Below are 27,148 nucleotides of genomic sequence, written 5' to 3'. Positions count from 1 at the left end.
ACACAAGGAAAATAGAGTTAAACGCAGCACATACTCAGACAATAAAGATATTGACAACTACATACAAAATTCAGCACACGTCTCAAACAACATGTGGTACCAACACATGACTCAAATAGGTAAACAAACAACAGAAGACAGCTGCTACGTCTGCTCATTGATCCCATACGCCATGAGTGCTTCGCGAACCTTCGTTGCCACGGAAATAGATGAAAAAACAGCACGGTGTATAATATACCTGGCACTGTTCCAAACGAAAGGGAGATTTCAAGGGAACACGGTGCACCTGGTATGGAAAACACGAGACACATACCCGTACGAAAATAACTTCCTTAAGAGTTATTTGAGTTACCACAAGGCCAGTTTACATGCTGAAGCCTTCAGATACATAACAAGTGGCTCTGAAAAAGGAGAAACAAAGAAAGTTACACTACAGTACCTACCATGTGATTGGTACGCCACTGAAGTTCCTGGTAAACAAGGATGTTGGGAAAGACCACTGATAATAATAACAGGGAAGGTGTACCTGTGCGACAAATGGGACACAGGAGTGGTTGGGAGCAACATGGTAACGAGAGAGGATACTACAACTATTGCTGAACACAACAACAGATGTTGGACGACTTGGGTCAAGTACGTACCCATGCTAACGTGGATAGAGAAGGATGAAGACCCAATAACAATACTGCCGATGACTGCACCTAAGGTATGCTACCAACATAAAGGAGAAGTGGACGTAGGATACAACACCAACTGTGCAAGCGTGACAGAGCTACCTGAGGGGGGAGCAGGAACAGCAGTAGTAATGGACCATTACTGGGCCTGTGGAGACAAGGCATACCACACACTGCCCCCTCTATGGAATGGTGTATGCACAATGGTACACGTTAATGTACCATCACTAGTGGTGCCCCAGAAACATGTGAATGTGGCGAACTTCCCCAAAATGGATGAAGGAAACAAGAGGAAGAAGAGATCTGCACAGCTTCAGAAGGGGTCAGAAAACCAAAACAACGGCAACAACACTGTCCTGAATAGAAAGAAAAGACAAGGAGAACCCCTGACAGGAAATTACCTATGGGGAAGGTCGGAAACAGCACTCACTTCAATTCCGCCAGAACACAGACTATTCAGCAGAGCAGCAATGTTCTTCTCCTCAATAATACATCCGGGACTACAGGCTTACGCAAACGCAAAATGGCTCCAGATAACTAGATGGGAACTAATGATGACAATTAACTCTACAGTAAATGGATTCAACGCAATAAAAGAGGAATTGCGAGCAGTGAGGATGGTAGCACTACAAAACAGATATGTACTGGACCTCCTCACAGCAATGGAAGGAGGAGTTTGCGCAAAGATAGGACAATCATGCTGCACATTCATTCCTGCTAACGATGCTGACAATGGTACACTGACAGAAGCAGTATCACAATTGGCCCAGATGCACTCCAAAATGATGGATGAAAGCAAAGGTGTGAAAAAGGACGAGAGCTGGTTTTCGACGCTATGGTCATGGATGCCATCTTGGCTGTCAGATGGACTGTAGATTATAGTTGGATGCATTATTTTGGCTGGAGCTGCACTTATCATAATAAGATTTTGGAAGGCCCGGAAGGCACGCACCACAGACGAGATGATCGAAATGGTTGGTATGCACCCCTTGATGCCAGCAGATGACGGCCAACACACAGGCACAATAATAAAAGAGAGAGAGAGGTTGCGCAACCAGATCATCACCAACCACCTGGACCCACCATCTGTGAAGCTCGAAAACCCAAGAAACCCAAGGAGCTACGTAGGGAAGTGGGTATACTGCACACCTGGAGGAACCTGTGTGTATATGTACTGGTCATTTGAAGACCATGTTAACCACTATGGACATTTGGGAGGAGTAACTAAAATATGGAGAGTGAGAGGAGATAAGGAGAAGGATATGTTTGTGGTCGACAAGTCGACCAGAGGGGGGACTGAAGTGGGAAAAGTGAACAAAAGACTCCCACCAATCCCCTCTCAACTCTGGCCTAGAGGATCACGGCCCAGACACCCGCCACGAGAGGAGTTTGCCCATCTACCAGACGACCAAATACCCTGGTACAGGAACATACGGATGTGCCCACCCGCCTGCCCACCAGCCTGCCCTGCACATGCCGACACCTGCGGAATGGATGGACTCGACTGAACCATCCAGCACCAAATCAACACATCGTTAGAGATGCCATGACGACCTAGCCAACGGTCAGCACACCCGTGCAAACATACACACCGGACACTCCCACACCAATCCACACGAAGAACATACTCAGTGCTATGACGTAGGCGACGGACACACCCACGGACGCGCATCTTTATTATTTTCCACATAGGCTTTCCAAAATGCAGAAACGCAAGACGCACAATGAACTCATCTAAAAAGGCTTGCTCACGCTTCTCCTAAACCCATGCATCATAATGAGAAATATAACGAAGACACGATACTGGGGATAGAGCAATATGATACCATAACCTAAAGCGCTCTGCATCAAACGGTTCCACCTATGTACCAGGCCCAAGTAGGCCGCAAGCAAAAGCTTCCATGAACATTGAATGAGCAAGAGTTCGGTTGCTGACCATGCAGAATGAGCCCAGCGAAAGCAGACAGTCAAGGGCACAACGTTGCAAACTCTCATACCGCAAGCCGACGCCAAGGTCGCACCTGCAAGATAAGCCAGGCACACAGTGAGAAATGCAATATTAATTGTGCAGAATTCTGCCTCAACCACGGTCCCACCTCACGTGACCAAGCCGAACCTGACAGGGTGCCAAGCCCAGGAGGAAGAAGGCGCCTGGATCCCCCGTCTCAAGACACAGGCAGATACAATTAAGCGACTCAATGGACATCTGCGGCGGTGGGAGAAGTTGGCCTTCCAGCACATGAATAAATCCTCACATTGTCTGCACATACCCATAGTGAAACATTGTTGCAAATGACAGGTGACCGCGAGCTGGGAACAGCGATGGTCCCAGACTGGGGGGCTCGCGGGTGGACCAATCAGAACATGGGGCCCTTATCACTGACGCCATTAACATTGACCAATCCTCAGGGGTCTTCATGTAACAATTTTTATATATCAAACTGAAGGGACAACCCAAGTATACCACCTGACTAACCCTTAACCACTAACAACGCTCTCTATACGTATGCTATACTAACCCTACCACTCGGGGAACCAATCCAGAGTGGCGATAGGTTTTTTGCTAACTTTCTCAGGTGACGCAAGTAGCGCGTCATACTAAAGTAAAAAGGGCCTGCGAGCCCCACGATGTTGAGAGAGTGTCAGGACGGACGCGTACGATCCTTGACCCATCCCTGCCGTTTTGTTTAATAAACAGCAGAATCACCTTGCTTCTTGCGTGTGTCTCATACTCTATATCTTTTGGGATATACGGGAGGAGTTGGGGCCTCCCTGCCCGGAGGTCCGCGGACGGCCCAGCCGACCCCGGGAGAATTTCCCCCCGACACCAGCGTGATATGCCTATCTGGGAACTACGTATACAAATAACAGATAGTCTTGTGGGACTTATGCCCTTATCTCACTGGATACATAGTCATGGACAGTATGCTCCTTTGGCTGGTTATGAAGAACTGGCTGTCAATTGGAACGCAATATCCTCAATTGAGCAAACACAGAGAAAGTATACACCTTCTGATTGGATAATAAAAGCAGTCATCTTTATTTGATGAAGATTTTTATGGCGAGGAATTTCAAAGGGATACATTAAATGGACACCAGATAGACACTACTACAACTTTAAGAGCAGGCCTTACAATACCTCTCCAGCAACATCCCTAATTGAACACGCTTTAACTCATTTAAATGAGAGATTTCTTTCTGGCAATCTCAGTCCATATTCTCAATTTATTAGTCCTGCATTCCTCTGTTGGCTGCATACCCAGTGCTAAAATTGGAATCCGTATAAAATTTTGAACAAAAAAAACTGAATGGGAGATTTAATCGAATTATGGCTGTACAAAAATGTAATACAGCCGAAAATGTTGAATAAACCCCCCATTCGGTGTCTATATAGTGAACAAGGGGAGTGGGGTTATTGGGGTGTACCCCGCACATTTGTTCAATATCATGTCATCAGGGCTTGCAGGGGTGTCCCCCACTCTCGATTAAATAATGTTTCCACCGAAAACAAAAGTGGACCCTGTGGTGCCGGTTCACGATCACGGAAGTGAAGGGAACAGGCGTTGCAGGGACACAGCGAGTCGGCGGCACACCGCGAAGTGTGCCGAAGAAGGGTAAGTAAGGGGGTGGGTGGGAGCAGGTTGTCTGTTATTTAAAATAAAATACTTTAGATTTTTTCTCCCTCAGTCATTTTCGATTCCAATAAATCATGGTAATCCCTAAAATTAGACTAGGTAATTGCAAAGGGAAGCACCATGTGAGGGGCCACATGGGTGCCATTTTGGCCTGTAACATAAAATCTGGCCCACTGTAAAACGAGAGGGGTGTCAAAACAGCATTTTGCCTGTTGGTTGGCTGTATCGCCCTTAGCGCAATCTGTTTGCAATATTCATGTAAACAATATGGTATGCTTCAGGAAGTGTGTGTCAGCCTCGCTAAAAGGAAGAGGCAAGTATTAGGAGTTGTTTACATTACAAAAGAAAGCTGCTTGCATTTCACCAATGAAAGTTAAAGGCCTTTGTATATAACTCAACTTCAACAGCTGGTCTTCCCTTGTTAAAATAAGCACGTGGATGGGCTTTTTGCTCTAATGGAACATCTGCAAACCGCCATTGTACACTGACAGATCTAAAACAAGCATTGGTCTTTGAACGTTTATTCTATTATATGCTAATTAATCAACAAGTATCTCATGGCAAACGTTCTTTAAAGAAAATACTCCACGGGCTAATATCCCAAAGGCGAAAAGAGGAGAAGTGTTCAAACACACATTTTTTTTTTAAGTGAGCACACATGGGTGACCACTGAGAGAGGTTCATTGAGTGGGTTTATGCCAGATGTTATTTTAATGGATGGGCACGGTATGGGTATTTAACTGGGTCCAACTTGCATGGAGGACATGTTACCATATATTTGATGAAGCGGTTGTAGTAACGTGAAGACCCCATGTCACATTGAAAAGAGGAGGTTGGAGCCCAACCAATCTGACATGAGCAAAGCAAAGTGAACATTGGTTTTGGAGCTCCCTACCAGAAAGGGGAAGACAAAAAGAGCCAGTTGTGTGCCCTCTCCGCATGTTTTGTACCAGTACTCCCATGGTCTCTTAACATTGGCCATACTGGGCTGGGAATGTAGATTTTAGAGTATTAGTCCTACCATACTTTGTGTGGTGCTGAGCTCTTTGCGCGACACACAATGCAAAGTGTCGGAAGAGCCTGCACAAAGAAACAAATAGGGGGTGGAACATGCATATTCCCCATTCTTTTTGCAAAATGAGGAAGAACAAGGAATAATGTGGGCATGATGAGGGACATGCCATGTATAAAAAGAACATTAACAGTAATGCGCGAACACAACCAAATGCATGGATTCCTAACTGCCACTTCACAGAGTGAAAAAAACACATGCAAATCTCATGATTTTGCCACCAAATGGTACGCCACACTACGTACAAAGCGCAAAGGCCACATATAAAAGCATGCAAAGCACACCATTACCAAATTATAGTGCCAGTGATCATACATGTTCATGGAAGAAGAAGGAGGAGGCGGTTGGTGAGAGACAGGATATTCTATCTTCACACAATGCTTTTTCGGATGCCAGATAATGAGGTGTTTGCAAGGTACAGATTCATCCTAGACCTGGTCAGAGAGTGGGAGGAAGAGCTTGCATCAGCCACCATCTTCTCCCATGCACTCACATCCCTGGAGAAGGTGCTGACAGCCCTACAATTGTTGGCTACAGGCTCATTTGAGCACACCACTGCCATTCTTGGGGAATATAGCAGGCCACACAATCAAAGTGCCAAGGTATTGTGCTGCATTAAATCACGTGTGCATAGGCACATATACATGCCAACACACCGTAGGCAAGCCAGAGAGTGTGCCAGGAGTGTTATGCCATAGCACACTTCCCACAGGTACTAGGAGTCATTGATTGAAAGTATTTTGCGCTACAGCCCCCCCGATCTTGTGAGCACATGTAGCACAACCGGAAGCATTGACCTCTCAGGGACGGGGATGTGATCTGTCATTCCACTGCATGTGAAGCCAGGGTTGATGTGTGATCATGCCATTTGTTGGTGCTGGGACAACAACATTAACACCTGTACCTCAGTAATGTGTGCATGTGTATGTTGCATGCTTACAGGTCAAGCTGTCAGGGGTGCAGTTTGCCACATTTAATTGGCTGGACAGGTGCCCAAGCAAGTGTCGTGAGACCTCACCGCCCACTTGCATGGCCATGCTGTGTGTAGTTAAATCATGACTGCATTGTGGGATCCAGCATACAACTAGGTGGCTTGCCACTAATGTGTTACTAGCAGTACCCTAGACCAGATATGCTTCCATGCATTCAGTGTTTGGCACCCCTACCAAGAGAATCACTGCCCACCATAGTACCCCTTTTTCTGCCTCCCGGAACCATACTGCAGGGGGGGAATTTGCAAGGGGGCCTGGTCCATGTTCCGCATGTGCCCATCGTGATCCTTTGGAATTCCCGGTCATATGATGGTGGACCTTGTGTATGCATGGTAGGACCAGAGGGCTGGACGGCTTCGGAAGTCCGGATGGACTACAATCTGGTATGTATTCCTGCAGTGCATATGAAGAGGCACAACACTTTTGGACATTCCTCCTCTACTGTCACCCAGGGTACACAGTTTACAAGTCTGCATAGTCGCCTTACTCTGGACTACTGTTGCCAGTATGTAAGGGTCTTGTCTGTCCGCCACCTACTTCTCGCTAACACACAGAGGCACTGCACATCCCCAAGACGAACAAGGGCCATTTACCACGCAATGTGCCAACAGAGCTTTGCCTGCTGTGGGCTCTCTTCTGAGTGGGCAAGTACTTTTTCAGCCCAGGAGGGTGACTGGCCATCAAATGACTCTGGATGACTTGCACCGCAACAGCAGGTCAGCCTGTCCATTTGGCTCCCTGCAATCCACAGGTTCATTTGCACACTTGGTTCATCTTGGGTTGGACTGCTGGTACACCCATGGCTGTTAAGACAGGCATCTTCTTACCATCTTCATACCACCTGTGTTTTGACAGTGTTGACTGGAGAGCAAGCCCCAGGTAGAAATGCACCAAGGCATTATTTTTAATTAGCCCCAAGCTTTGATTCCTTGTAGTTCTGTCCTCCAGGGGCATTCACTTACATTGCTTTGAGGCCATTGCAATGGCACAAAGTAACTAGACATATGCCACTTTCCATTGCATTACCATGTCACATGTACATGGATTGGTCACAGTGTAGGTTGTGCAATAGTGTGTTGTGCAGCTGAGTGTTGTCGACCATGGAGTAATGCAAGATGCTCCAGTCCGGGAATCAAAAGAATTGCTCCCTGTTGATCATGTTGGAGGAGGGTATGTGGCAGGTATACTTCATGGTTGAGACAGGCCAGAGGGTCTTTGGTAAGTTATAGCTCCACATTGGACTGGTAGGGGTGCAGACTAGCAGGAACTGCCTGGGGGTAGTGGGCAGAGGTCAGTGGGGGAGGTGGATGTTGTCAGGAATTGAGGGGCTGCCTGGGGTGGTTTATAGTGATAATGTCGAAAAAAAATGTCGACTTACAAAAATGTCGAAAAAAAAATGTCGAAAACAATAATGTCGAAAACCTATACATATAATGAAAAGAGTCAATTTTTAGAAAAAAAAATGTTGAAAAAAAATTTCAATTAGCACTATCAATAAATACATAAACAAGAAGAGTATCATTTACTAGGGGGGGTCCCCCCCAACCCGCCTCACCCAGCACCCCCCTGCTGCCCCCCCCTCACCTCCCACCACCCTCTCACCCCTCATACTCAACACATTTTAATTATATATATATTTTTTTTTCTCGAAAAATTCGAAAAAATGTAGAAAAAAAGTTGACATTATTGGTTTTCGACATTATTATTTTTTACATCATTTTTTCGACATTTTGACTGTCGACATTATTTCATTCTACATTATGACTGACCACCGCCTGGGGTAGTGGGCAGAGATCAGTGGGGGTGGTGAGAGTTGGCAGGAATTGAGGGGCTACCTAGGGGTTGGGGTGGAGTTCATTGGGGGTGGTGGGAGTTGTCAGGACTTGAGATGGCTGCCTGGGTTTTTGGCAGAGGTAAGTGGGGTTGGTGGGAGTTGCCAATGCTTGAGGGGGCTGCCTATGGTAGTGGGCAGAGGTCAGTAGGGGTGGTGGGAGTTGTCAGGATTTGAGGGGGATGCCTGGGGTAGTGGGTGGAGGTCAGTCTGGTGGTGGGTGCCATGAGGACTTTAGGGGGCTGCTATGACTTAGGGGTGAAAGCCCACAGTTTTGGTGCAGGTTGAATTTAGGGGTGACAGAACACAGTTTGACGGTAGTGCTGGTTTGAGGAGTTACGAGGGATGGTACGCAGTTTTGTCGGGGTGCTGGCTTGAGTTATGGGGGATGGCACGCATTTTCGCCAGGGTGCCGGCTTGAGTTACAGAGGATGGTACGCAATTTGACCGGGCTACAAGCTCGAGTTGGGGGGATGTGTTTGGATGCCAGACCAGCACACCTCCTAGAGGATTTAGATTGCGAAAAATATGTTAACATATGGGAATGACCACGGGACGGTGTAGGGGGGAGGGTGTGTGTTATGGGTCAGGATATTTGGCGGAGTGGGAAATCATACAGGGGAGAGTTATTTAGTAATGTTGCAATTGAATTACATGGGATGCAGTATACATATATACACGACAGCCATTAGCTGAACTAACACACGTTTTATAGTAGGTCTGAATCCTCATAGGCCGTGTTTTCACAGAAACACAGAACAACCAGACCTTATCCCTCACCTCACCATTGCATCCCGATTCCCAGGTGCCGCAAAGGAACATGCATAGGGCCCCACATCAGTTAGGCTTTTCAACTAATTAGGTAGAAATGTGTGCAGCAGAAGTCAAGGGATACAGCCTAGTGCCAAGGTCGTATTCCTAGGAGTGAAGGCAGAGGTCTTGGGATGCCAAAACATGAACAATGATTTGAGGCACTAGCGCAGAACGTTGGTCACTCTATTTGAACTACCAGATGTGCAGGGAAATGGGCTCGAAATGCTTTGTGAGCTAGATTGATTAGTGGAACACTAGATTCCCTCCGGGGCAGATGAACTGATAAAGAGAAAAGTGGAGACCGACTACATGATCTATGTTTTGTGCCAAGGAGAACTAAGAATAATGCCCATACAGTGGGGGGTGGGAGGGCATGATGGGGCTACCAAGTGTCTGGGATGAGAAAAGGGCTGCTTTGTTTGCAAGGACCAGGCTGACCTTGCCCACTGAGTTCATGTTAATAACCAGGTGCATGTCACGTGGGTAGGATCGAAGACAGGGTGATGCAGTTAATGTTAACCAATTGCTTTGCAGCATTCCATGATGGACGGAGATGCTACCCATGTGTGGTGAAGATGGACGAGAAGACAGCAGAACCAATAGGAGAGTGGTCTATACGTAATCATTAGCATGTATATAGGAGTAGCCAATGAGGGTGGGGGATTAACACTGTATATTGAGTGTTTCATGAGTGATGATGTATGTGCTTATAACCTTAAACTCATACGAAAGATCGTTCAGAGCTCTTTGGCAGTGGAATTGTAATACCCTGTCGCCTTTTTTCTTTTGTATACAAAATAAAGCTCTTGTCTTTCTCGAAAAGGGTGCACCTAGATATTGGTGACAATGGGACTCATTACGAGCATGGCGGTAGCCGTGCCTGTATGGCAGGCACGGCTATCGCCATGCTCGCTACCGGCACCGCCTCCCGCGATTGGGCAATAACCGGCCCATTACGAGATGAGTGGGCCGGTAATTGCCCATTCATGGGCAGCAGTAATGCCGGGCTCCCGATCCCCATTCTGCCCAATTGGGCAGAATGGGGGTGGGAGCCTGGTTGCAACGGTTATCACGTTAACGGTGCTGATGCAATCACAAGTTCTGCTCGGGGGCTGTCAGGAACCCGTGAGCAGAACACGTGATGCGGCGGCCCGGTATGAACGGTGTCGGTGCCTTACCGGCACCGTTCATACCGTGGCCGCCAGCCTTATAATAAGGCCCAATGATTTCTTCATTGTCAGGATATTTTGGAAGTTGGGAGAGTTTGCTAAGTCTTACCATTTAAACTATTTTTTACAATTGTTCTAAATAGCTACCTGTCACACCTCTCAAATCCGCTCTAGCTGTACCATTATGTAGAGGTCTTAAGAAATACCTTCCTGTACTGTCCAACAAAAGACCCGTTTCATCCACCCTCTATTCTCGCAAATCATGGACATAGAGACAGCAGTTAACCTTGGACACTTGCATTATCAACAATGAGGTGAAGCAGTGTTTTCTGAAACAAGATTCTTTTATCGCAAGATCGTATGTTGTCTACATCCAACACATAACATGTTGCAGGCCTAAGATATGTAATAGCATGTTTCTGTGGCTCCAATAAAATCTGTGAGAAAAATGTGGACCCATGCAACCAGGCTTAACGGGGTTAAAAAAATAGCTGTCCATAAAACAAGGTTCTTGTCTGAATCCCTGCTGAGAAGGCAGTACAATTGAAGCCTGCTTGTTTCCATGCAGATCATTTTCGGGAGAAATAGTTCATCTTATTTGAGGAAACCCAGTGCATAGACCCCACTAGCAGCTCATTACAGTCCACAAAGCTCATGATGCGTTATTCAAGCACCACACAGATGACTGCGAGTTGGCTGAGGGCATTTGGCTGATGGAGACTTGATGCTTCGGAAGGGTCAACTTGGGACGACTGTCTTAGGAGACCTTTTGGCATGTGCTTGGATCACAAGTGACCTCGTGGTGTATGGCTAGCTGGGGAATTGTTTGGTTGGTTAGGACTGGCACCTGAAGCTCACTTGAAGGCAGTAGCCACCAGACTGATATACAAACAACCTTCCCAGTGGTTTTCGCATGGCTGGCGCCTGCTGGCGGTGGCATTAAAAAGTGAGCCGTAGCATGAGAAAGAAGGGGGGGTCCACAGCTTAGTCCCTGGTGCCAGGAGGAATAAACCTACCCCAACCATCTGTTGTCTTTGGATAGTGGACAGCCACATGCAGTCTAGAAAGTTGCAGTTGTCACTCGACGGAATAGCAAAAGGCAATTATGTTTTGGGTATCTCCATGTGAGAAAAATCCTTATGTAATGAAACGCAAACACAATTCTACGTATAATTTTTGGGGTCTCCTGAACACTAGACTGGTTCTTACTGCTCAGTTGGTTCAAACGGCCAGGAATTTGGAGGAAATAAATAAAAAAGCAATATGTCAGTTATCTGTTTGACTGGTACAGTTGCACAGTTGGGATCCTGCTGCCAACACGTCTACTTCCGGGTTCAGACTAATCTGAGGTCACGCGGCTCCAGTTTCCTTTTGACTTCAACCAAACAGAACTCACAGCTGCATGTGAAGCCACGCAGATCATGCATCTAAATTACAAGAATCACGCGGCATTATCTGATAGGGCAACATTGCAGAATTCGTTTTTGCACAAGCGTATTTTTTGTGAAGAATCTGCCAGCATGGAATGGCACCATACGCCCCATTGTGCCTCCCCCGACCAACTGGGGCATAACACACACTCCACTTCCGGGACCACGTGCTGGGAATGAGCCCGCTGTCAGTACATACATTGCCGAGGACTGCCGGGCAACGATGGAGCTCGATTCAGAGCAAATGTTTACTCATTACACTCGGCTAATCAGCGGCGGCCCGTAGGCTCTCCACTAGGCTGCGGTCTCCCTCCCATGTGGCGCCCACATCCTCCAACGTAATGTAGCTCCACTTAGGACGCTAACAAGCTGCATTCAAGGCAAAGAAGGAGCTCTCCATGCAGAACGGCTACCGCTATGAGCACATTCCCCAGAAAATCTATCTACGCTGCCACCTTTTCAAATGAATATCACGCAGTGAGATCAGAACTTCAGGCAGCGGGCCTTTTGGGCTTAGCATAAGGTCTATGATAGCCAATGTTTTGTAAACGATTTAAATATGATATTGGGTCGTGGGACACTGTCTTATGGATATACCGTGCTGAGTAGGTGCCAAATAAATTTGAATAAAATGGGAAATAAGTGGATTTTGGCGATTCAAAGCGATGTGTTCCTTAAATTGGTGATCATATGAAAATGTGTAGGTTCAGCATGTTGGTGCACTTTTTCGTGTTCTGAGTGGGATTCATTATTTGAACTATTGCTCACTTTTGTGGTCGTGGCTCAAAAGCACATTGATTCACCAAGAATCATTGGCTGTCAACTGAGATAACTGATCATGAATACCAAATCAACAGAAGAACGAGAATACACTGTAATTCGGGAGAAAAAAAAAGACAAAGAGCCTGATTACAAGGTTGCCGGTATCCTGGCGGTATTGCCAGGATACCGGCAACCTGTAACACCATTAACGGCACACGTTCTGGTGGAATTACCGCCAGATTATGAGTGCTGGTAAATTAAGTTAATCCCCATTAAAAGGAGTGCCAGGACACTCAGCTGTTTTTTTCTCCAGTTTTGCCAGCACCGGTAATACCGGTGCCAGTAATACCGGCTATTTTTGCCAGTAAGGTGCCTGACTTCTCAAGTGTCCCACCGGCAAGCTTGTACTTTGCCAGTGCGGTAACATGCCGGTAAACTGAATTACCGGCACGTTATTACTGCACCGGCAAAGTCCTAATGAACTCCGAGGTTTTCCACAAAAAGCAAAAAAAGAGTACCAAAAAACAGAATACAATATGGGGAAAGAATTATGAGGCTGGTTTAACTTCAAACTTGAAATGTATAACAGTAGTGGATAAAACACAAAGTTATATAACGGCAGCAAGTTCACCAGTTATGTCAATTGACATTATTTTGTAAGCCTGCACCAAGACCTATTCAACAGTCAAACATAAAAGGGGAGAGTAACATATGGTTAAAAACATCAGTGGCACGCTGACTAAAATGCATTTTACGTAGTAGAGGTCGGAGGAATCTACTACAGAGTGTTTTATATCGGGGACAAAACAGCATAAGGTGCAGAATATCCTGAACAGTGTTTTGCCCACATGAACTTTTATCATCCCTCGCAGGACAAAGTTTCCATTTCATGATAAAACCCTCTAGGGGAGGCACGCCAACCCTGAATTTAGTAACACGAGATTGTGAGCGCAGGTTCCTGGTGCAGGTAATATAGCAATCCCGGAAGTGAGAATACCGGATCACATGTGAATGACTAAGCAGAGCTCATTGACCAAAAATCACCACTTGCTCTCAACATTCACTTAAAAAGGAAAATTGAGCATCATCTCTTTGGCAAAAATACAGCAACTTTCCACCAATTCATCTATGCCAGATGGGGAAAAAAAAAGAATTCAGATATCCTATGTTTAGTTTACCGGGAGATTTACAGCCTGATTCATGGAATTATTTGCGTGAAAAGGGCAGATTTGCGCGCCTTTCTGAACGAAAATCCCTGTGTGAAGTATAGGGATTTTCGGGCAGAAAGTCGCGCAAATCTGCGTTTTTCACGCAAATAATTCCATGAATCAACCTCTTAATGTACACATCTGTGTCATCCCTAGAAGAGCTCAGTGTGAAGGTGTTTTGCGCTGTCACGTCGCTAACCATATGAACTGGTGCCAAAACAGCGGAATGCCGTGCCGCTGCACATGTACATTATTCAACTACTTTCTGATGCAGAGGCGCTGATGGCCCTTCTGCTATTGCTGCAATACGAACAGCCACTGCCAGAGACATAAAGTACACCAGCATGCGTCTCGGGAGGATAGCTCAGGGGCAACGCGCTCGCCTTGGAAGCAAGATGACACTGTGCATCACAGGTTCGATCCTTGGGTCTGCGCTTAGAATCTTCTGGGTATTAAGCGCGCCCTAAATAACCATGTATAAAACATAAAAGCCCTTTTAAACAATACCATTCACCTGGCCAAACATTCTTCAAACAAACAAATTATAGATTCATTGGTTAGGTAACAAAACACCAATTAAGGTGCTATCAGACATTACCTTGGGAGGTATTTGATATTTATAATGTCACTGTAATTATTCTTTATTCTTTCATTTTATAACAAAATATAAGTGTGTCTATGTTTAGTGAGTTCATTTCAAATAATGCCTTTTTGTTACAAGTTTAGTACTTTTGTTCAAGAATAGTAGAAAATGTTGGCCTTTTCCATTTTTATTCACGAAAAATAGTAGAGGGCAAAATAGTCGCACAATTAAATATCTTTCCTATGGCCATGTTCAAATAGTAGCACACTATAACAAGCATTGGCAAAGCCAGTCGTTTTGCCGTTGGTAAACTGAACGCTTTCCAACATGCAGGTCATCTCCCAGACAGAAACACTCGGGGAGGTGGGCAGGGGAGTTGCTAGGTCTGGAAAAGACCCGGGGCTATGCTGATGTCAGAACTTTTGGGACTGGGGGCTAGCTAGTCTTTTGGCTGTAGCTCCTGAGATTCTATCCGGAGCTACAACCAAAAGATCAGGGGCTATAGCCCCCTTAACCCCCCCCCCTAGCAACGCCGCTGGAGGTGGGCATCGTGGTCAAAAGAGCACACCACGGGAGAATGGCGAAGTGCCCCTGCATTCCCCTCCCCCTTCCACCTCCAGTCCTAGTCAAGTCCTAGAATCTTTCAATGTGCAATGTTTATTGAGTGCCACATTCCATATGGTTTCAGGAATATCCGTGGCTCCCCATTGTTTGGTGACACAATGCCACCTGCCAGACCACAAACCACTGGTGGCCATTAGTGCCACCTATGACACAACATCATGCAGCTTTGAAGTGGGCCATTCATATGTCTAAACCCATAGGCCTGTGAAAGCAACCCCTCTGGGGCAAAACTATGACACTTCTCTTGGGAGGACTAAAGGGCCACTAAAAGCCTTAACTACATTTGTGACGGAGAAGAGCCTCCTAGGATTCCAAGCCGCCTATGGCCATCTTCCGCTTCCACAGAGCAATGCTCACTATATGCTTGCCACCCGAAGTGGCACTAAACACGGAGCCAAAATCAGATATGACTGCCAAGCAGGCTATGTACTGTTCGATGGTATCAGCATATTTGTTTCGTTTTCTCATAAGGATGTCAACCAAGAGTAAATTACAACCGACCAATGGCTAGTGGTGAGTGCAAATCTACTCTAGCACAGGAGCCTCAACTCGTTGGCATCCCAGATGTTCTGGACTGCAACTCTCATGAGGCCTAGCCAGAATACATATTGGGGAGGGCTCATGGGAGTTGTAGTCTGAAAGATCTGGAGACCCACAGGTTGCAGACGCTGCTGCTCTAGGATTTACTAAACAGGTCAGATAAAAAATGAAGTTAACAGTGAATGCAGATCTTTAAATGCACAAGTCTTGGAAGGTTTTATCAACCTTGAGGAAGATGGCCTAAACCAAAACAAGCTATCAAATTGACATTAAATCATGCAAACCTTTCTGCTAGTCAGCAGCCTTCATCTGAATCAGTCCAAAATGAAGGTCTTACTGTGCGGCATCCCTCGTGACACATGGCTCAATTTTCATTGGCCACTGCCACTGGACATAGCCCCAGTAATAAGTGACAAAATGAAAAAGCTAGGCGAGATCCATGATGTTGCGCTCACCATTGGACCTCAAATCCAACGGCTAATTATTGCAATGACCCATCTTGAGCAAAGTCCTTTCTCTCCTGGGTGTCAATCACAAGGTGGAAACAGGAAACGTCAAAAGCCCTTAGAAGGATTGACTGTCGCAACGTCGTCTGCAAGGAATCCCACACATGAATCTAGAGAACCTGCAAAGCATCCAAAACACAGACGCTTGTCTGCGCCGGCCGGGCCCCTCTAGACAGGATTTCCCCTCCACGGCTGTGCAGGCTCTGCCCTGGCTCCCCAACTGACAATGCACTACTCTCAACACATCATGCTTCACTCGTGTGGCCCCGACACCTCCTGACTGTTCCGTTGAGGGGCCTCGGCTCCCCTTCCTCAGACTCCTAGAGCAATGGAAGAAGTGGAGACGGCCAATCACCATCAGGGGCCCTGGTTTCTGGAATAGTCTCTCCCTTGAACTCACATTCCAATCAGACTCCTTTTTTTTTAGCAAGGCCTTAAATACTTTCCCTTTCCACAAAGCCTTTGGGAAGACTGCGCCAGCTCCCTCACAATACCCTTCAGGCCTCTAGGCACATTTCACCTGAGGGCGGTATCTGGAATTCAACTTTAATGTCCTCTTTGAATGAACCCCCTCCTTTCCTCGCATCTTGTCCGTGCCCATCTGCCTTTTATTTTCCCACACGCTACCTGGATGCATAACACACACTAAAAGCACCCATATTTGGACCAACATAACGATAGAGATGGCCACAAATGCGTCCTATCATATCGTGACACAAGTAGCAGACTCACTGGGTAGAATGAAAAGGTCTTCTGGTGCAGAATTACCCGAACACAAGAGGACACGTGGCACGATGAGCAGAAGCCAAGGGGCTCAGTGAAAACCTTTCCCATGGCGAGTATTTAATAAAAAATCACGGTATTCTGTGCTCTCCCCTGACAGAGAGCTTGAGAAAGAGCAGGCTGTGTTTCGATGCCAAGAACCGTTCAGCCAGCCGCAGCATTGGGCATCTAGGGTTTTACAGAACAGAAAGGGTGCTCGCCTTCAACCTGTTGCCTGCCCTTCAAAATAGAGGAGGGAGGGAAAGAGAGAGCTGTTTCTGGGTGCGTAGATAGTGACTGGGAGCTAGGCTACTCCAGAGGTGAGCCGGGAACCACAAGACCTGGAAATCATTTTCAAAGTGACCCCATAGCGCACAATTGCAGCAAGCCCAAACCTTGTCCGATGGGAACATTTGAAAATACCACACAAAAGAGGGCCAGGGGTGCAGAGGCCTACCAGGAAATCCACAGGGTTCCCTATAGGCCAGTGCACCCCTGGGCTACTCTTTCGTGTTATGCGCGCACTGAACGATGAGAACGTCAACCCTGCACGTACAGTAGAACAATGCTAATAAATTAATATTAGTAATCGCTTTTTTAATATAGTGCTTGCTATTACTAATTTTCCATGTCAAAGTTCTGTCATTGGTATATGAACCTAATGCCCCTTTCAATGTTACTCAATTTGCCAACCTCATAAAGATGAAAGGTGGAGTCCAAACTGCAGCATGGCATGTGCACACAAATCTCCGCCATGATCGATTTGCTAATTGGGGACATTTATCTAGTGCGATAATGCCGCAAAGCGTCTCTGGGCACTAGAGAGGAGAGAGACAAAAACAGTCAAGAGATTTGCAAAAAATGCCCTGAAAGCAATTAAGAAGAGTGCACGTCAGAAGCCGACAAAAAGAGGACCATAGAATAAAATACTTGCTGATATAAAAAAAAAGTGAAGTGAGATGACACAGAGAGTGAACACGCTGTTGGAAGGAAGATGACTGAGGTCATAAACGGGTAGTCACTTTAAAGGGGTACCCTTTGAAGCGGCTTATCGTGTGTTTGGGGCATGGTAGCCAGGGGCCCGCATTTTACCCTGCTGGTGATTCTTGCCAGAGGAGGGGATAACTTGTCTGCCAGCTATGTCAGTTTCTGCCAGGGGTGGACTGGCCTACTGGAACTCTGGGGACTCCCCGGTGGGCCTCTGCATCAGGGGCCTTTATTTCCACATGTTCAGTGGGAAAGGGTTTGGGCCTGCTCAAAATGTGTAATATGGGGTCACTTTTAAAAATATTTCCAGGGCTTCGTTTGGTTCGAAGTCCACCCTGGTTTCTGCAATAAGAGATGATGGTAGCTCCATGAAGTATCTAAGGGAATCTACCGGCCTTCAACCCCCACTGCAAGATGACTGCAACCTCTCCATAGGTTCCCCCAGGACATGCAAGGCTGTCACTCTGGGCCAGCTGCCTTCTGCTGCTCATACATGCCAACAGTATCCATTCCATTCGGAGGATGCTAATCCAGGCCTAGTTTTGACAGTTTTCACCTTTCCTGCTGAAATGTATAGTCTTGGATTTATAATGGGGAAATCCAGGACTACACGTCCCAGAATGCACATTAAGACCAGGTCTGTATTAGCAGCCCCCGAATGGAATAAATAATGTTGGCATTTATGTTCTGCTTGTCTCGCTGTTTTTGCCCCCACTTTATGTTTGTACGTCCCTTCTTGCAATGATATGATAGGTTATTTATAACAGTTCGAACCTGTGTTGCTCTATGTCGTCTTGCTTACAAGGCGAGCACGTTGCCCCTGAGCTATCCATAGTAACCTTAGATAACTGTACGTACCCGCGTAAAGCACAGGAAAGTCTTTTACACATTAGAAAACGGTGCACAGCAAGGAAATAAAAGTAAGCTTGTTTGCAGAAAGTCTGACTCCCATGACCATGCCAGAACTGCATTACATTGGAATGGCCACTGCATGCGGGGGCGGGGGGCGAAGGTCGTGAGTCCCCCACCCGCCGCTGCTCTACAGGTATCGCTTGACCTTGAAGATGTTGCTGCCTGGACATCCACAGGCCAGTGTTGCCAAAGTGTATGCTGCCCACTGCCCCGGTCTGGAAATGCTGCCAGGTGCTTTACATGAGTGCAACCGTCTTGCAGTTCTGTCGGGGGGTAGGGGGGGCACCTAAAAAAAGGAAGCATGTTTAAAAGAGCTCTTTGAACGAACCACGAGACTGCTCAAAGTGGCACTTGGTGGTTCATAGTCAAAGGCTAAAGGGAACAGAGTCACGGTGCGAACAAGAGCACGTGATCCAAAGGCAGTGCAGAAACAAAGGGCAAACGATCTGTTGGAAACAAAACGTACACCCCACTGCTTCCTCAAATGTTTATGTGTGCTGTATTTATCGAGGATTTATATGGCTCCAGATGTGCAGAGTCACGGCAGCAAGGGGTGGAATCCCCTGGAAGCTGTGGGTGGAGACTGGCCACGTTGACATGGATGACCAAGGCAAGTGGGCGTGAGTGCTTCTAAACTGCTCGCTACAGAATCCACACGCGCTTTACACTGGGATGTCATTTCACCAAAACGCCAGGGGTAGCGTAAGTGATGACCCATGACCCTTGACATTTAACCACAACCCAAAGTGACATCACAGGAAGCAATCGACAACGACCTTTCTCCCCTTTAATGAGTCTAGCAATTATTGGATAGGATTCCAGAAAGACACATTATTTGTTATTCCTATTCTTTCTTATTTAGGGTCACTGATCAAAGTGTTAAACTTGCAGAACCCCCTGTTTTTTAAGAGGCCTCGGCATACATTCCAGCCACTACGAAACAAACAGTCACATGGCACTGGCCGCAGCCAGGATCTTCATTGTAAAACAAAATACACATTATTTTTTAAATGTTCTTCTTTTTAGGGTTAGCCAGGGAGATCGCAGGGGCAGCAAGGGAAACATCTGGGGGTCGCGGTTGCAACACCCGGCGACCCCCAAATGACATCCCTGGCTTTACGCAGAACATTTTGCATATAAATACTATTATCCTATCCAAATTGGTACTCACACGATGAGGTTCCATCTACCTACTCACCTCTAATAGCATGTCTTCCTAATAGGCAGCCCCCCGAGATTATGGAGTTTACCTTCATCACACAGGTGAGTACCAAAGAGCAACACATGCACCTGGGAAGTGTCAGCTTGTGTTAGCGGTGTCTGCCTTTGGTTGGAAAACTCCCCCTTGATGACATGTAAAGCGGTCTCTTACAGTGCGGCTTCTGCCATCCTACTGGTCCCCTGGCGCAGAGAGTGAATGTGCTTTTCAGTCAGGAACTTACTCTGAGTTTTCCTTGGAAGTGTTGGGTGAACGGGGCAGGCATGAACAAGTGCATTCACGCAGCTTTTCACCCTGGGGTTAATTCTGGGGTGGCACTGCCACGAGAAAGGGAGGTAGTGCCCTGGGCGTTAGACTGATGATCACGTGGAATGGCTACATTGTCTTGCCTTGCACAATGTGCTCATATCGCCTTTGACATTTGGAAAAGGTAGCGACTCAGCTAATAAGCCCAACAGCATTATTTTCTAAAAAAAGGACTGATCCAATAAATGTTGAACACCTCTGAAAGTGCTTAGGACCTGATCCGCAAAGCATGTTTCAGCGCGAGGCATCCATTGGAAAAGGCTTTGTGAATCAGGCCCACAGTGTCTTTCACTTGACTGGATTACGAAGGTCGCCTCTGCGTTTTTCATCTGTTTGCAAAGTGTTTCCAGCGCTGCCCCCCGACTGGGGCACGCGTGATAAAAAAGTAAGCCATCGCAAGCAAAACAACGATATGAGGTCCTGAGCAGCCCTGCAGCTCCTTTCCTTTTACAACCGGGGCACTCAGAGTTTCTATTTCCGGGTGCTGAGGTCAGTACATTGGCTTTAAGTTAGGAGCCGGATTAACTTCATTCCTGATGGGGTGTGTAACAGTGGCATCCCTAGTCATTCTCTGAAACATCCCCTTCCTTGATACTTCCGATATGCAGAATAAGGAACCAGAGAAAGGGGAGATGGGCCTTGTAAGACCTGGCCACCAACTCGGCGCAGATCAGAGAAATGAGTAACTGTGTGACTTTTCAAACACACTTTCAAAAACAAGAATATCTTGTTACCTTCCGAAGATCCAGCGTGTTGTGTTATAAACTGCATCAGATCGGGTCTGTTGGAGATTGTGTGGCCATGTGAGAACTTGCTGATGCCTCTTGATGCACTTCGTCCGTCCTTGGTAGCCTACCACACTGTCTATGTATTTTATCAGGAAAGTTCACACCTTTGAATTTATCGATTGTGAAAATCTGAGGCAACGTTTACTGGGAGGGTATCCCACCTCTGTGGCGTTAGCCATGTTGTTGTTTAAAACAACTGAAGCTCTTTGATTGTGATGAACTGTTGACAATTTGTTAATGCTTTTTATCTTGATTGAAATTCTGCTAAGGTTGAAAACTGTTTTTTCAAGGGATTTTTTTAGAAAATGTTTACTAATTATGTATTTGATAGGATTTATATTTCTTTCCTGTTCTGTTCATTTTTTCTTTATTCATTTTATTTTGTTCGTAATTTTTGAATTAAGTTTGGAAATTGTATGAACCTTTATTTCTTTTCATCGTCATTTCTTGTTAAAGGTTGAATTCATTTTTAACCATATCCAATAAAAAGAAAACTGCTTACCTCCAAGTGATCCAAACACCTGGTGATCAGAGACATTTTTATGGGAAGGCAAAGGGGGTATTTGCCATGTCCCCACACATAGGAGGGGGGCCCCACAAGGCTGCTTGACCTAAAGAAGTAAGATTCTATTGTTCACCAGGCTTAAATAGCATTTGTCAGGATATTTGATGGCGTGCTGCTGAGGCTTTAAACCTATTCCCTCTCTGTTTTGACAAATACATTCTGCCTCGATCAATTCATCATGTGATCCGCTCTGTGTTCGCTGTGGTATACATAGTTTGTGTGCTCCGTATGGCACAACTCCTGTAGCATTCTTCCTTCCTGTGGGAATTATGTTGACCATGTGCAATAGCCAAAGTTAAAATGCATATTGATAATTTGAGTGCCACATTGGTTCAGTAGTTAGCTCAGTGTGTTAAGCACTCATTGCAGAGATATGTGTTCATATGCAACATTAGAATAACACATTCCTGCAAGGCCAACTCACCCTTTCCTATGTCTGAAGTTGATAAACCTGCCTGCCTATGTATTTGGTTTTGTAGCACAACAGGTGCTATTATCAGCAAAGTACCTGCACCAGAAAGGGGTTTCTATCAAAACTAACATGGCATCCGTATGGTGGACTAGAAATTGGCTTGTTCAGATGGGGTGTTGTCAACCATAGGCAATCACCTCCAATGATGAGCTAGAATAATTCCCATGTTGCGTAACACACTTCAATAATACTTTGTTTATTATAAATTGTCATGTTTGGTAATGTAATTTGTGTACTTTCCAAGTCAGTTTTACAAAATGAGATTATATTAGTTCATGGTAAGCACTGGAAGAGAAAGTGTTCCAATGCAGAAATTGCAGAGTTGGCAAAAAATCCCAGCTTCACCCATTAACCAATGTGTGATCCTGGGCCTCTCATTTAATCTTGTTGTGTATTGTCTAACCTATCAAAATTGACAGTCCCTAACCCTTTCAAAATTGTCAGACCTTCAGAGTGATTCCTTCTCAGGGTATGATCTTCAAAAAAGCCTCACTCGTGGTTTCACTGGCTTTAGGGTTACTTCCACTAGAATAGTGAGCATTGATATATTACACAACACAGGCACTTTATTCTTTTGATCTCTAGTGGCAACACTGTTTGAAAACCGTTTCCCACTTCTAATGTCAGTCTGTCTGGATACAGACGACTTCCTGGTAGCCTTTAACCAGCATCCACTATCTATGCAATGGGATGTGTCGCTTTTTCCTTGTTTCCAATTGGTCTCCTGTATCCGGGCTTGAGCATTTTTGCATTCTGTGAGGCCGCTAAGGTGAGTTCTCTGTGTATGCTGGGTTACATGTACATTTTGAACTCGCTCCTGCATGAATACTACAGGCTGCATACCTTCCTGGTTGCTATTGATAAAGTCTCCTGTATCTATACTAGAACAGAACTAATTTCTTCATAGACTCCTAATGTTGGCCTTCAAATGCTACTTGTTTATCATTCTGATTAGAGTAAAAATGAAGAGGGTAAAGGGAACTTAAAGGGAGTAAACATGCTTATTTTTAGAGTATATCAACCTTTGGGATGTGATGCCGACGGGGGGGGGGGGGGGCGACCAGATATTCTTGATCACTTAATTCCTTTGGTTTGGTGGAAGGGGGCCCCAAAGACAACTGTGCCCAGGGCCCCAAAAGTGCTTAAAATGGCCCTGCTGGTGATACCTGATCTACCAAGTAATGACGCAGGAGTAAAAATGTCAAGTTGCAAGGTGCTAGCCAGCCATAAAAAGGCACTAGTACAATGGTAGTTCTTCATATGCACACAACACACCATGGCCCCGACTCACAGTGTGTTTCCCAGTGGGGTTTTGCCATTATAAAACGCGTCAGTGAATTAAGCCCCACGACTCCCTCTTCAAGCGAAACATTATTATAACATACAACATAAATTAGCAAACAACACATCTTTCATAAACACTGACCAAGCCATGAAGAGCGGGAGTGCACAAGGGCCTATTTATGCAACACGTGTCGAATGCCTGTACATCCATCCGGGGTCCCAACGGGAGCCAAAGCCTTGCAACGCGCCTTGCAGAATTCACCGTGACGCTCCCACTATGCGCACCAAGACCAGGGTAGACCACGAGCCACGTGTGAGTGCACCGACTCAACACCACATTGTGCCAATTGCGCTTAGCGTACTTGATGCACATCACTCACAGAGCATGTTCCAATGGGATTGTGCCATCACAAAACACTTCTGTGAGTCAGGCCCACACACATCACACACTGTTCCCACTGCACAGACACAGGCGCGCGGCGATGCCAAGACACAGAGCACTCCCTCCCACACCGTCCACATGATACCACAACCCTACACGCTACACGGGACCTTCCCACAAAAAAAAAAAACAAATACGTCAAGACGGAGATGTCAACACACACTCAGCCAAAAAATCACTCTTTCCGTTTAACAATTACGCACTCAAATGGTTACACACCTGGAGTCCAACTGTTCATGGGCACTGAATCAAGTGATAACCAGTAACCCGATGCACCTGGAATTAAAACGTAATCACATGGACGGTTGACAGAGATGCAGTGTAATCATTTTAATTGCCAGAATGTCCTGGAAGGCCTCAGAATGCGCACATTCATCTAAAGGGGTAGTGAGTACAAAATAGTATGTTTGGCAACACCATATTAATCCGCGGTGTGTATACATACATATGCGCAACGCATAATGCCAACCCGTTGGTTGCTAAAAAAAAAAAGTAAAACGGCTCCTTTGTGTGGTTTTGGAGTGGAAAATCAATGACGTCGCATTTTGCCACTGCCCAGCCCACTCACACACACACACAGTCCCTGTTGTAAGCCACACACAGGCATACTGTACTAACAGACAGCCAAATAAAAACACATGTCACGGCCCTGCCGCCTGCCGCTTCAAAACCTGCTCTACAAATTGACTTGTGGGGTGGGGGCGGGTTGGGGGGGGGCGTTTTAACAGCTCAAAGCTACGTGCACTCTGAAGTGGTCGAACAGGATGGGGAGTGCTCCTGGCGTGGATGTGCCTGAAGGATTTGGGAGGGGGCAACAACAGTGGGAACATCCTTCTCACTTTCACATTCAGGAAACAGGCAGGGGGGCGTGAGAACGAGGCGGGTCGAGGGGGGGGGCTGTTCAACCCCACACACCCACCTCCCATGCAGGCTTAGAGGGAGAGAGGAGCTACAGCAGGGAGGCCCACTTCATCCCGGTTCCCAAACCCTGAGCTCAAACAGCCTCCAGTTAAACATGCTCTCCGGGTGGGGAGTGGGGGGCATGGGTGGGGAGTGGGGGGCATTTGCAGGAAGCCCCGCCGTTCCACATTTTACACCCGGAAAAGCCCCGGTCTCAGAGAAACAGGTTGGAGACGCCGGCCTCTCACATCGCAGACCCCACACGCCACCGATTCACAGCAAGACAAGCCAAGAGGCGGTTAGAATCATGACGTCGTGTCCTTACAAACTTAACACCGCCTTACCAGCTAATCCCCACTCATAAAAAGCACCGGGGATGAGTGCCGCCCCTGTAAACCCCGGGCACCTTTTCTGACAGGAACCACAGTCCCTGACCCACTGTACAGCAAGATGTCATCCTGTGGCAGCTGCCATGTCACTCCGCGCCTGAATGCTCACCCTGCTCATCGGTCTATATAAGCACCCCCTGATGCGCACTTTTCAAGCACCACTTTCACCTCATGCTCCCGCTGTCAAAGGAGGGGGGCTCCAGTTTTCACACCTCATACACCGTTTACCACCGACCCCTCGGCTCCCAAGAGCGAGGGAGGACGAGGCGTACAGTCAGGCTGGGACGACTCCTTTCTGGAGTAGCAAAACACAGGTCCATTGCCTAAAATGTTTGGCACAGGTGGACTGTCACTGAGATAAGCGCCCACTGCCACTCAGCATATGTAAACACGACCACCCCCCCCCCCACCCCTACCCCCAAACCACGCACACACGGGGGCTGGGGAAATGGGCCCAATAGTCCGTGGCCATCTCACGTTGACTTCACGCAAACGGTGGACACTCACAAAGCAGAAAAAGCGTCAAGATGTTGAGAAAGAAGTCTCATGGCATGATTCCCTCTTAGTGCGCGGGGGTTCCATTTCTCATAAGTCTCACTAAACCTTAACCTCCTCCCACCAGGCAGAGGCGTTGCTAAGGGGGGGGGGGGCTAAGGGGGCTATAGCCCCTGGTCTTTTGGTTGTAGCTCCGGATAGAATTTCAGGAGCTACAACCAAAAGGCTAGCTAGCCCCCAGTCCCGACATTAGCGTAGCCCCGGGTCTTTTTCAGACCTAGCAACACCCCTGCCACCAGGCAATGTTTGAAAGCAACGGATCCTGCCCCCCCCCTCCCAATTAAGGACTACCAAGGCATGGTCACTTCCCAACTGTTCAGCAAACGCACCTTATGCCACATCTTGGCACTAGGACACACACATGCACACGATAGGAGCAAGGTCTGTGCGGCGCCACAGGGCAGGGGGGCAAAACATGCGCAGCACGCCAAAGGCAGTGTCGTGCAGGTGAACGCCCCTCGCAAAGTTGCAGAGGGTTCGGGGGTCCCCTCCAAGGCATCGCCACATGCCACCACGTGAAGTGTGAGCGACAAACAGCGCTCGCGCACAGAGGACCAATACCTCCCCATCAACACACACACACACCGAAGTGCACATCTTCCCACGGCTGAGCGGACCAATCAGACGCCAAAGCCCGAATCGGACTTCAAGATCACGCCGGGCTCTCTCCGCTTAGCATCGCAGGGCGTTGTTCATCAAAGGGCCACAGTCAGGGGACGTGCTGTCACATCCACGGCGCTCGGGGTGAAGGGAGCAGTGCCTTCCATCCACTGCTACCAACACCACATTGTGTATGTGGGGCGCATGGTGGGTAGAAGGGTCACCAGTCCCCCCCCCCCCCCGAAACGCATTGGGCATTTAGGCTTTGGAGGGGAGAAACAGGCATGCCTAGGAGGCTCAGCGAGAAGCTGCACCCGCTGCAAGGGGCGGACTGCAGCTCCGCTAACAATGCCGGGGGGATAGAGGAACGCGAAGGGTCCTACCGGTGCCTGGCTGTGCAGCGTGGCGGCTGCGGGTCCTCTGCTGCGCGCCGCGGGAGGAGGATGATGCTGCAGCCGCGGGTCCTCGTTGCTGCTCCCTCGGTCCCTCTTGTCCCGGTGCTCGTCCCCAGAATCCAGGCTGCTGAAATTCCACACGATGAGGGTCTGCACAAGCAGCACCGTGAGCGCGGCGATGAGCGCCGAGCGGGAGCGGCGGGCCAACCTGCGGACGCACGGAGCGGCCACCATCTTCAGCAGCGGCAGCAGGCGCGCGGGGGGCCAGGGGGGACACGGAGCAGCGGGAGCCGCCGCCGCCTGCAGGAGGAAGGAGGGAGACACAGCCAGCTCTGCCGCCGCCGCCGCTCGCCGCCTCTCCTCAGTCACCCCCCCGCTCTATCTCCCGCACAGACACACACACACACCAAAGGGGCCGGAGCAGCCGGCAGACGTCACCGGCGATGGGAGGAGGCCAGACAATGGTGGCAATGTGGCAGCGCTGGAAGGGGAGGAGGGCGCTGAGAAGGGGAGGGCACGGCGCGGGGACAGACCGAAAGGTGAAGAGCGCACCGCATCACATCCACACACAGTGGGATGCTACCACACACGGGCACAGCATAACATGCATGCCCCACCGCCCCCCACACAACAAGGATATACACAACCATCCCACCTAAAACAACACCCATCTACGCGGGGGACTCACATATATAGAACTCAGTTTCTCACCAATGAACCACACATATTAATA

At 47.5% G+C, this 27,148-nt stretch overlaps 1 protein-coding gene across 1 annotated transcript in view; it reads right to left on the bottom strand.

The window, feature by feature from the left end:
• Window positions 1-26,837, bottom strand: part of XYLT1 (xylosyltransferase 1) — a 969,342-nt gene extending 942,505 nt beyond the window's left edge. The window contains exon 1 of the mRNA XM_069647050.1: window positions 26,404-26,837. Within this exon, the coding sequence (XP_069503151.1) occupies window positions 26,404-26,649 (246 nt within the window). The 5' untranslated portion in view covers window positions 26,650-26,837. The remainder of the gene's footprint in view (window positions 1-26,403) is intronic.
• Window positions 26,838-27,148: the final 311 nt, after the last annotated feature.

Source organism: Ambystoma mexicanum, chromosome 2q (genome assembly GCF_040938575.1).
Source record: "Ambystoma mexicanum isolate Mex_15411 chromosome 2q, UKY_AmexF1_1, whole genome shotgun sequence".
Lineage (NCBI taxonomy): Eukaryota > Metazoa > Chordata > Amphibia > Caudata > Ambystomatidae > Ambystoma > Ambystoma mexicanum.
Note: the sequence above shows the minus strand (reverse complement) of the source record. Positions and strands in the feature narration are given on the sequence as shown.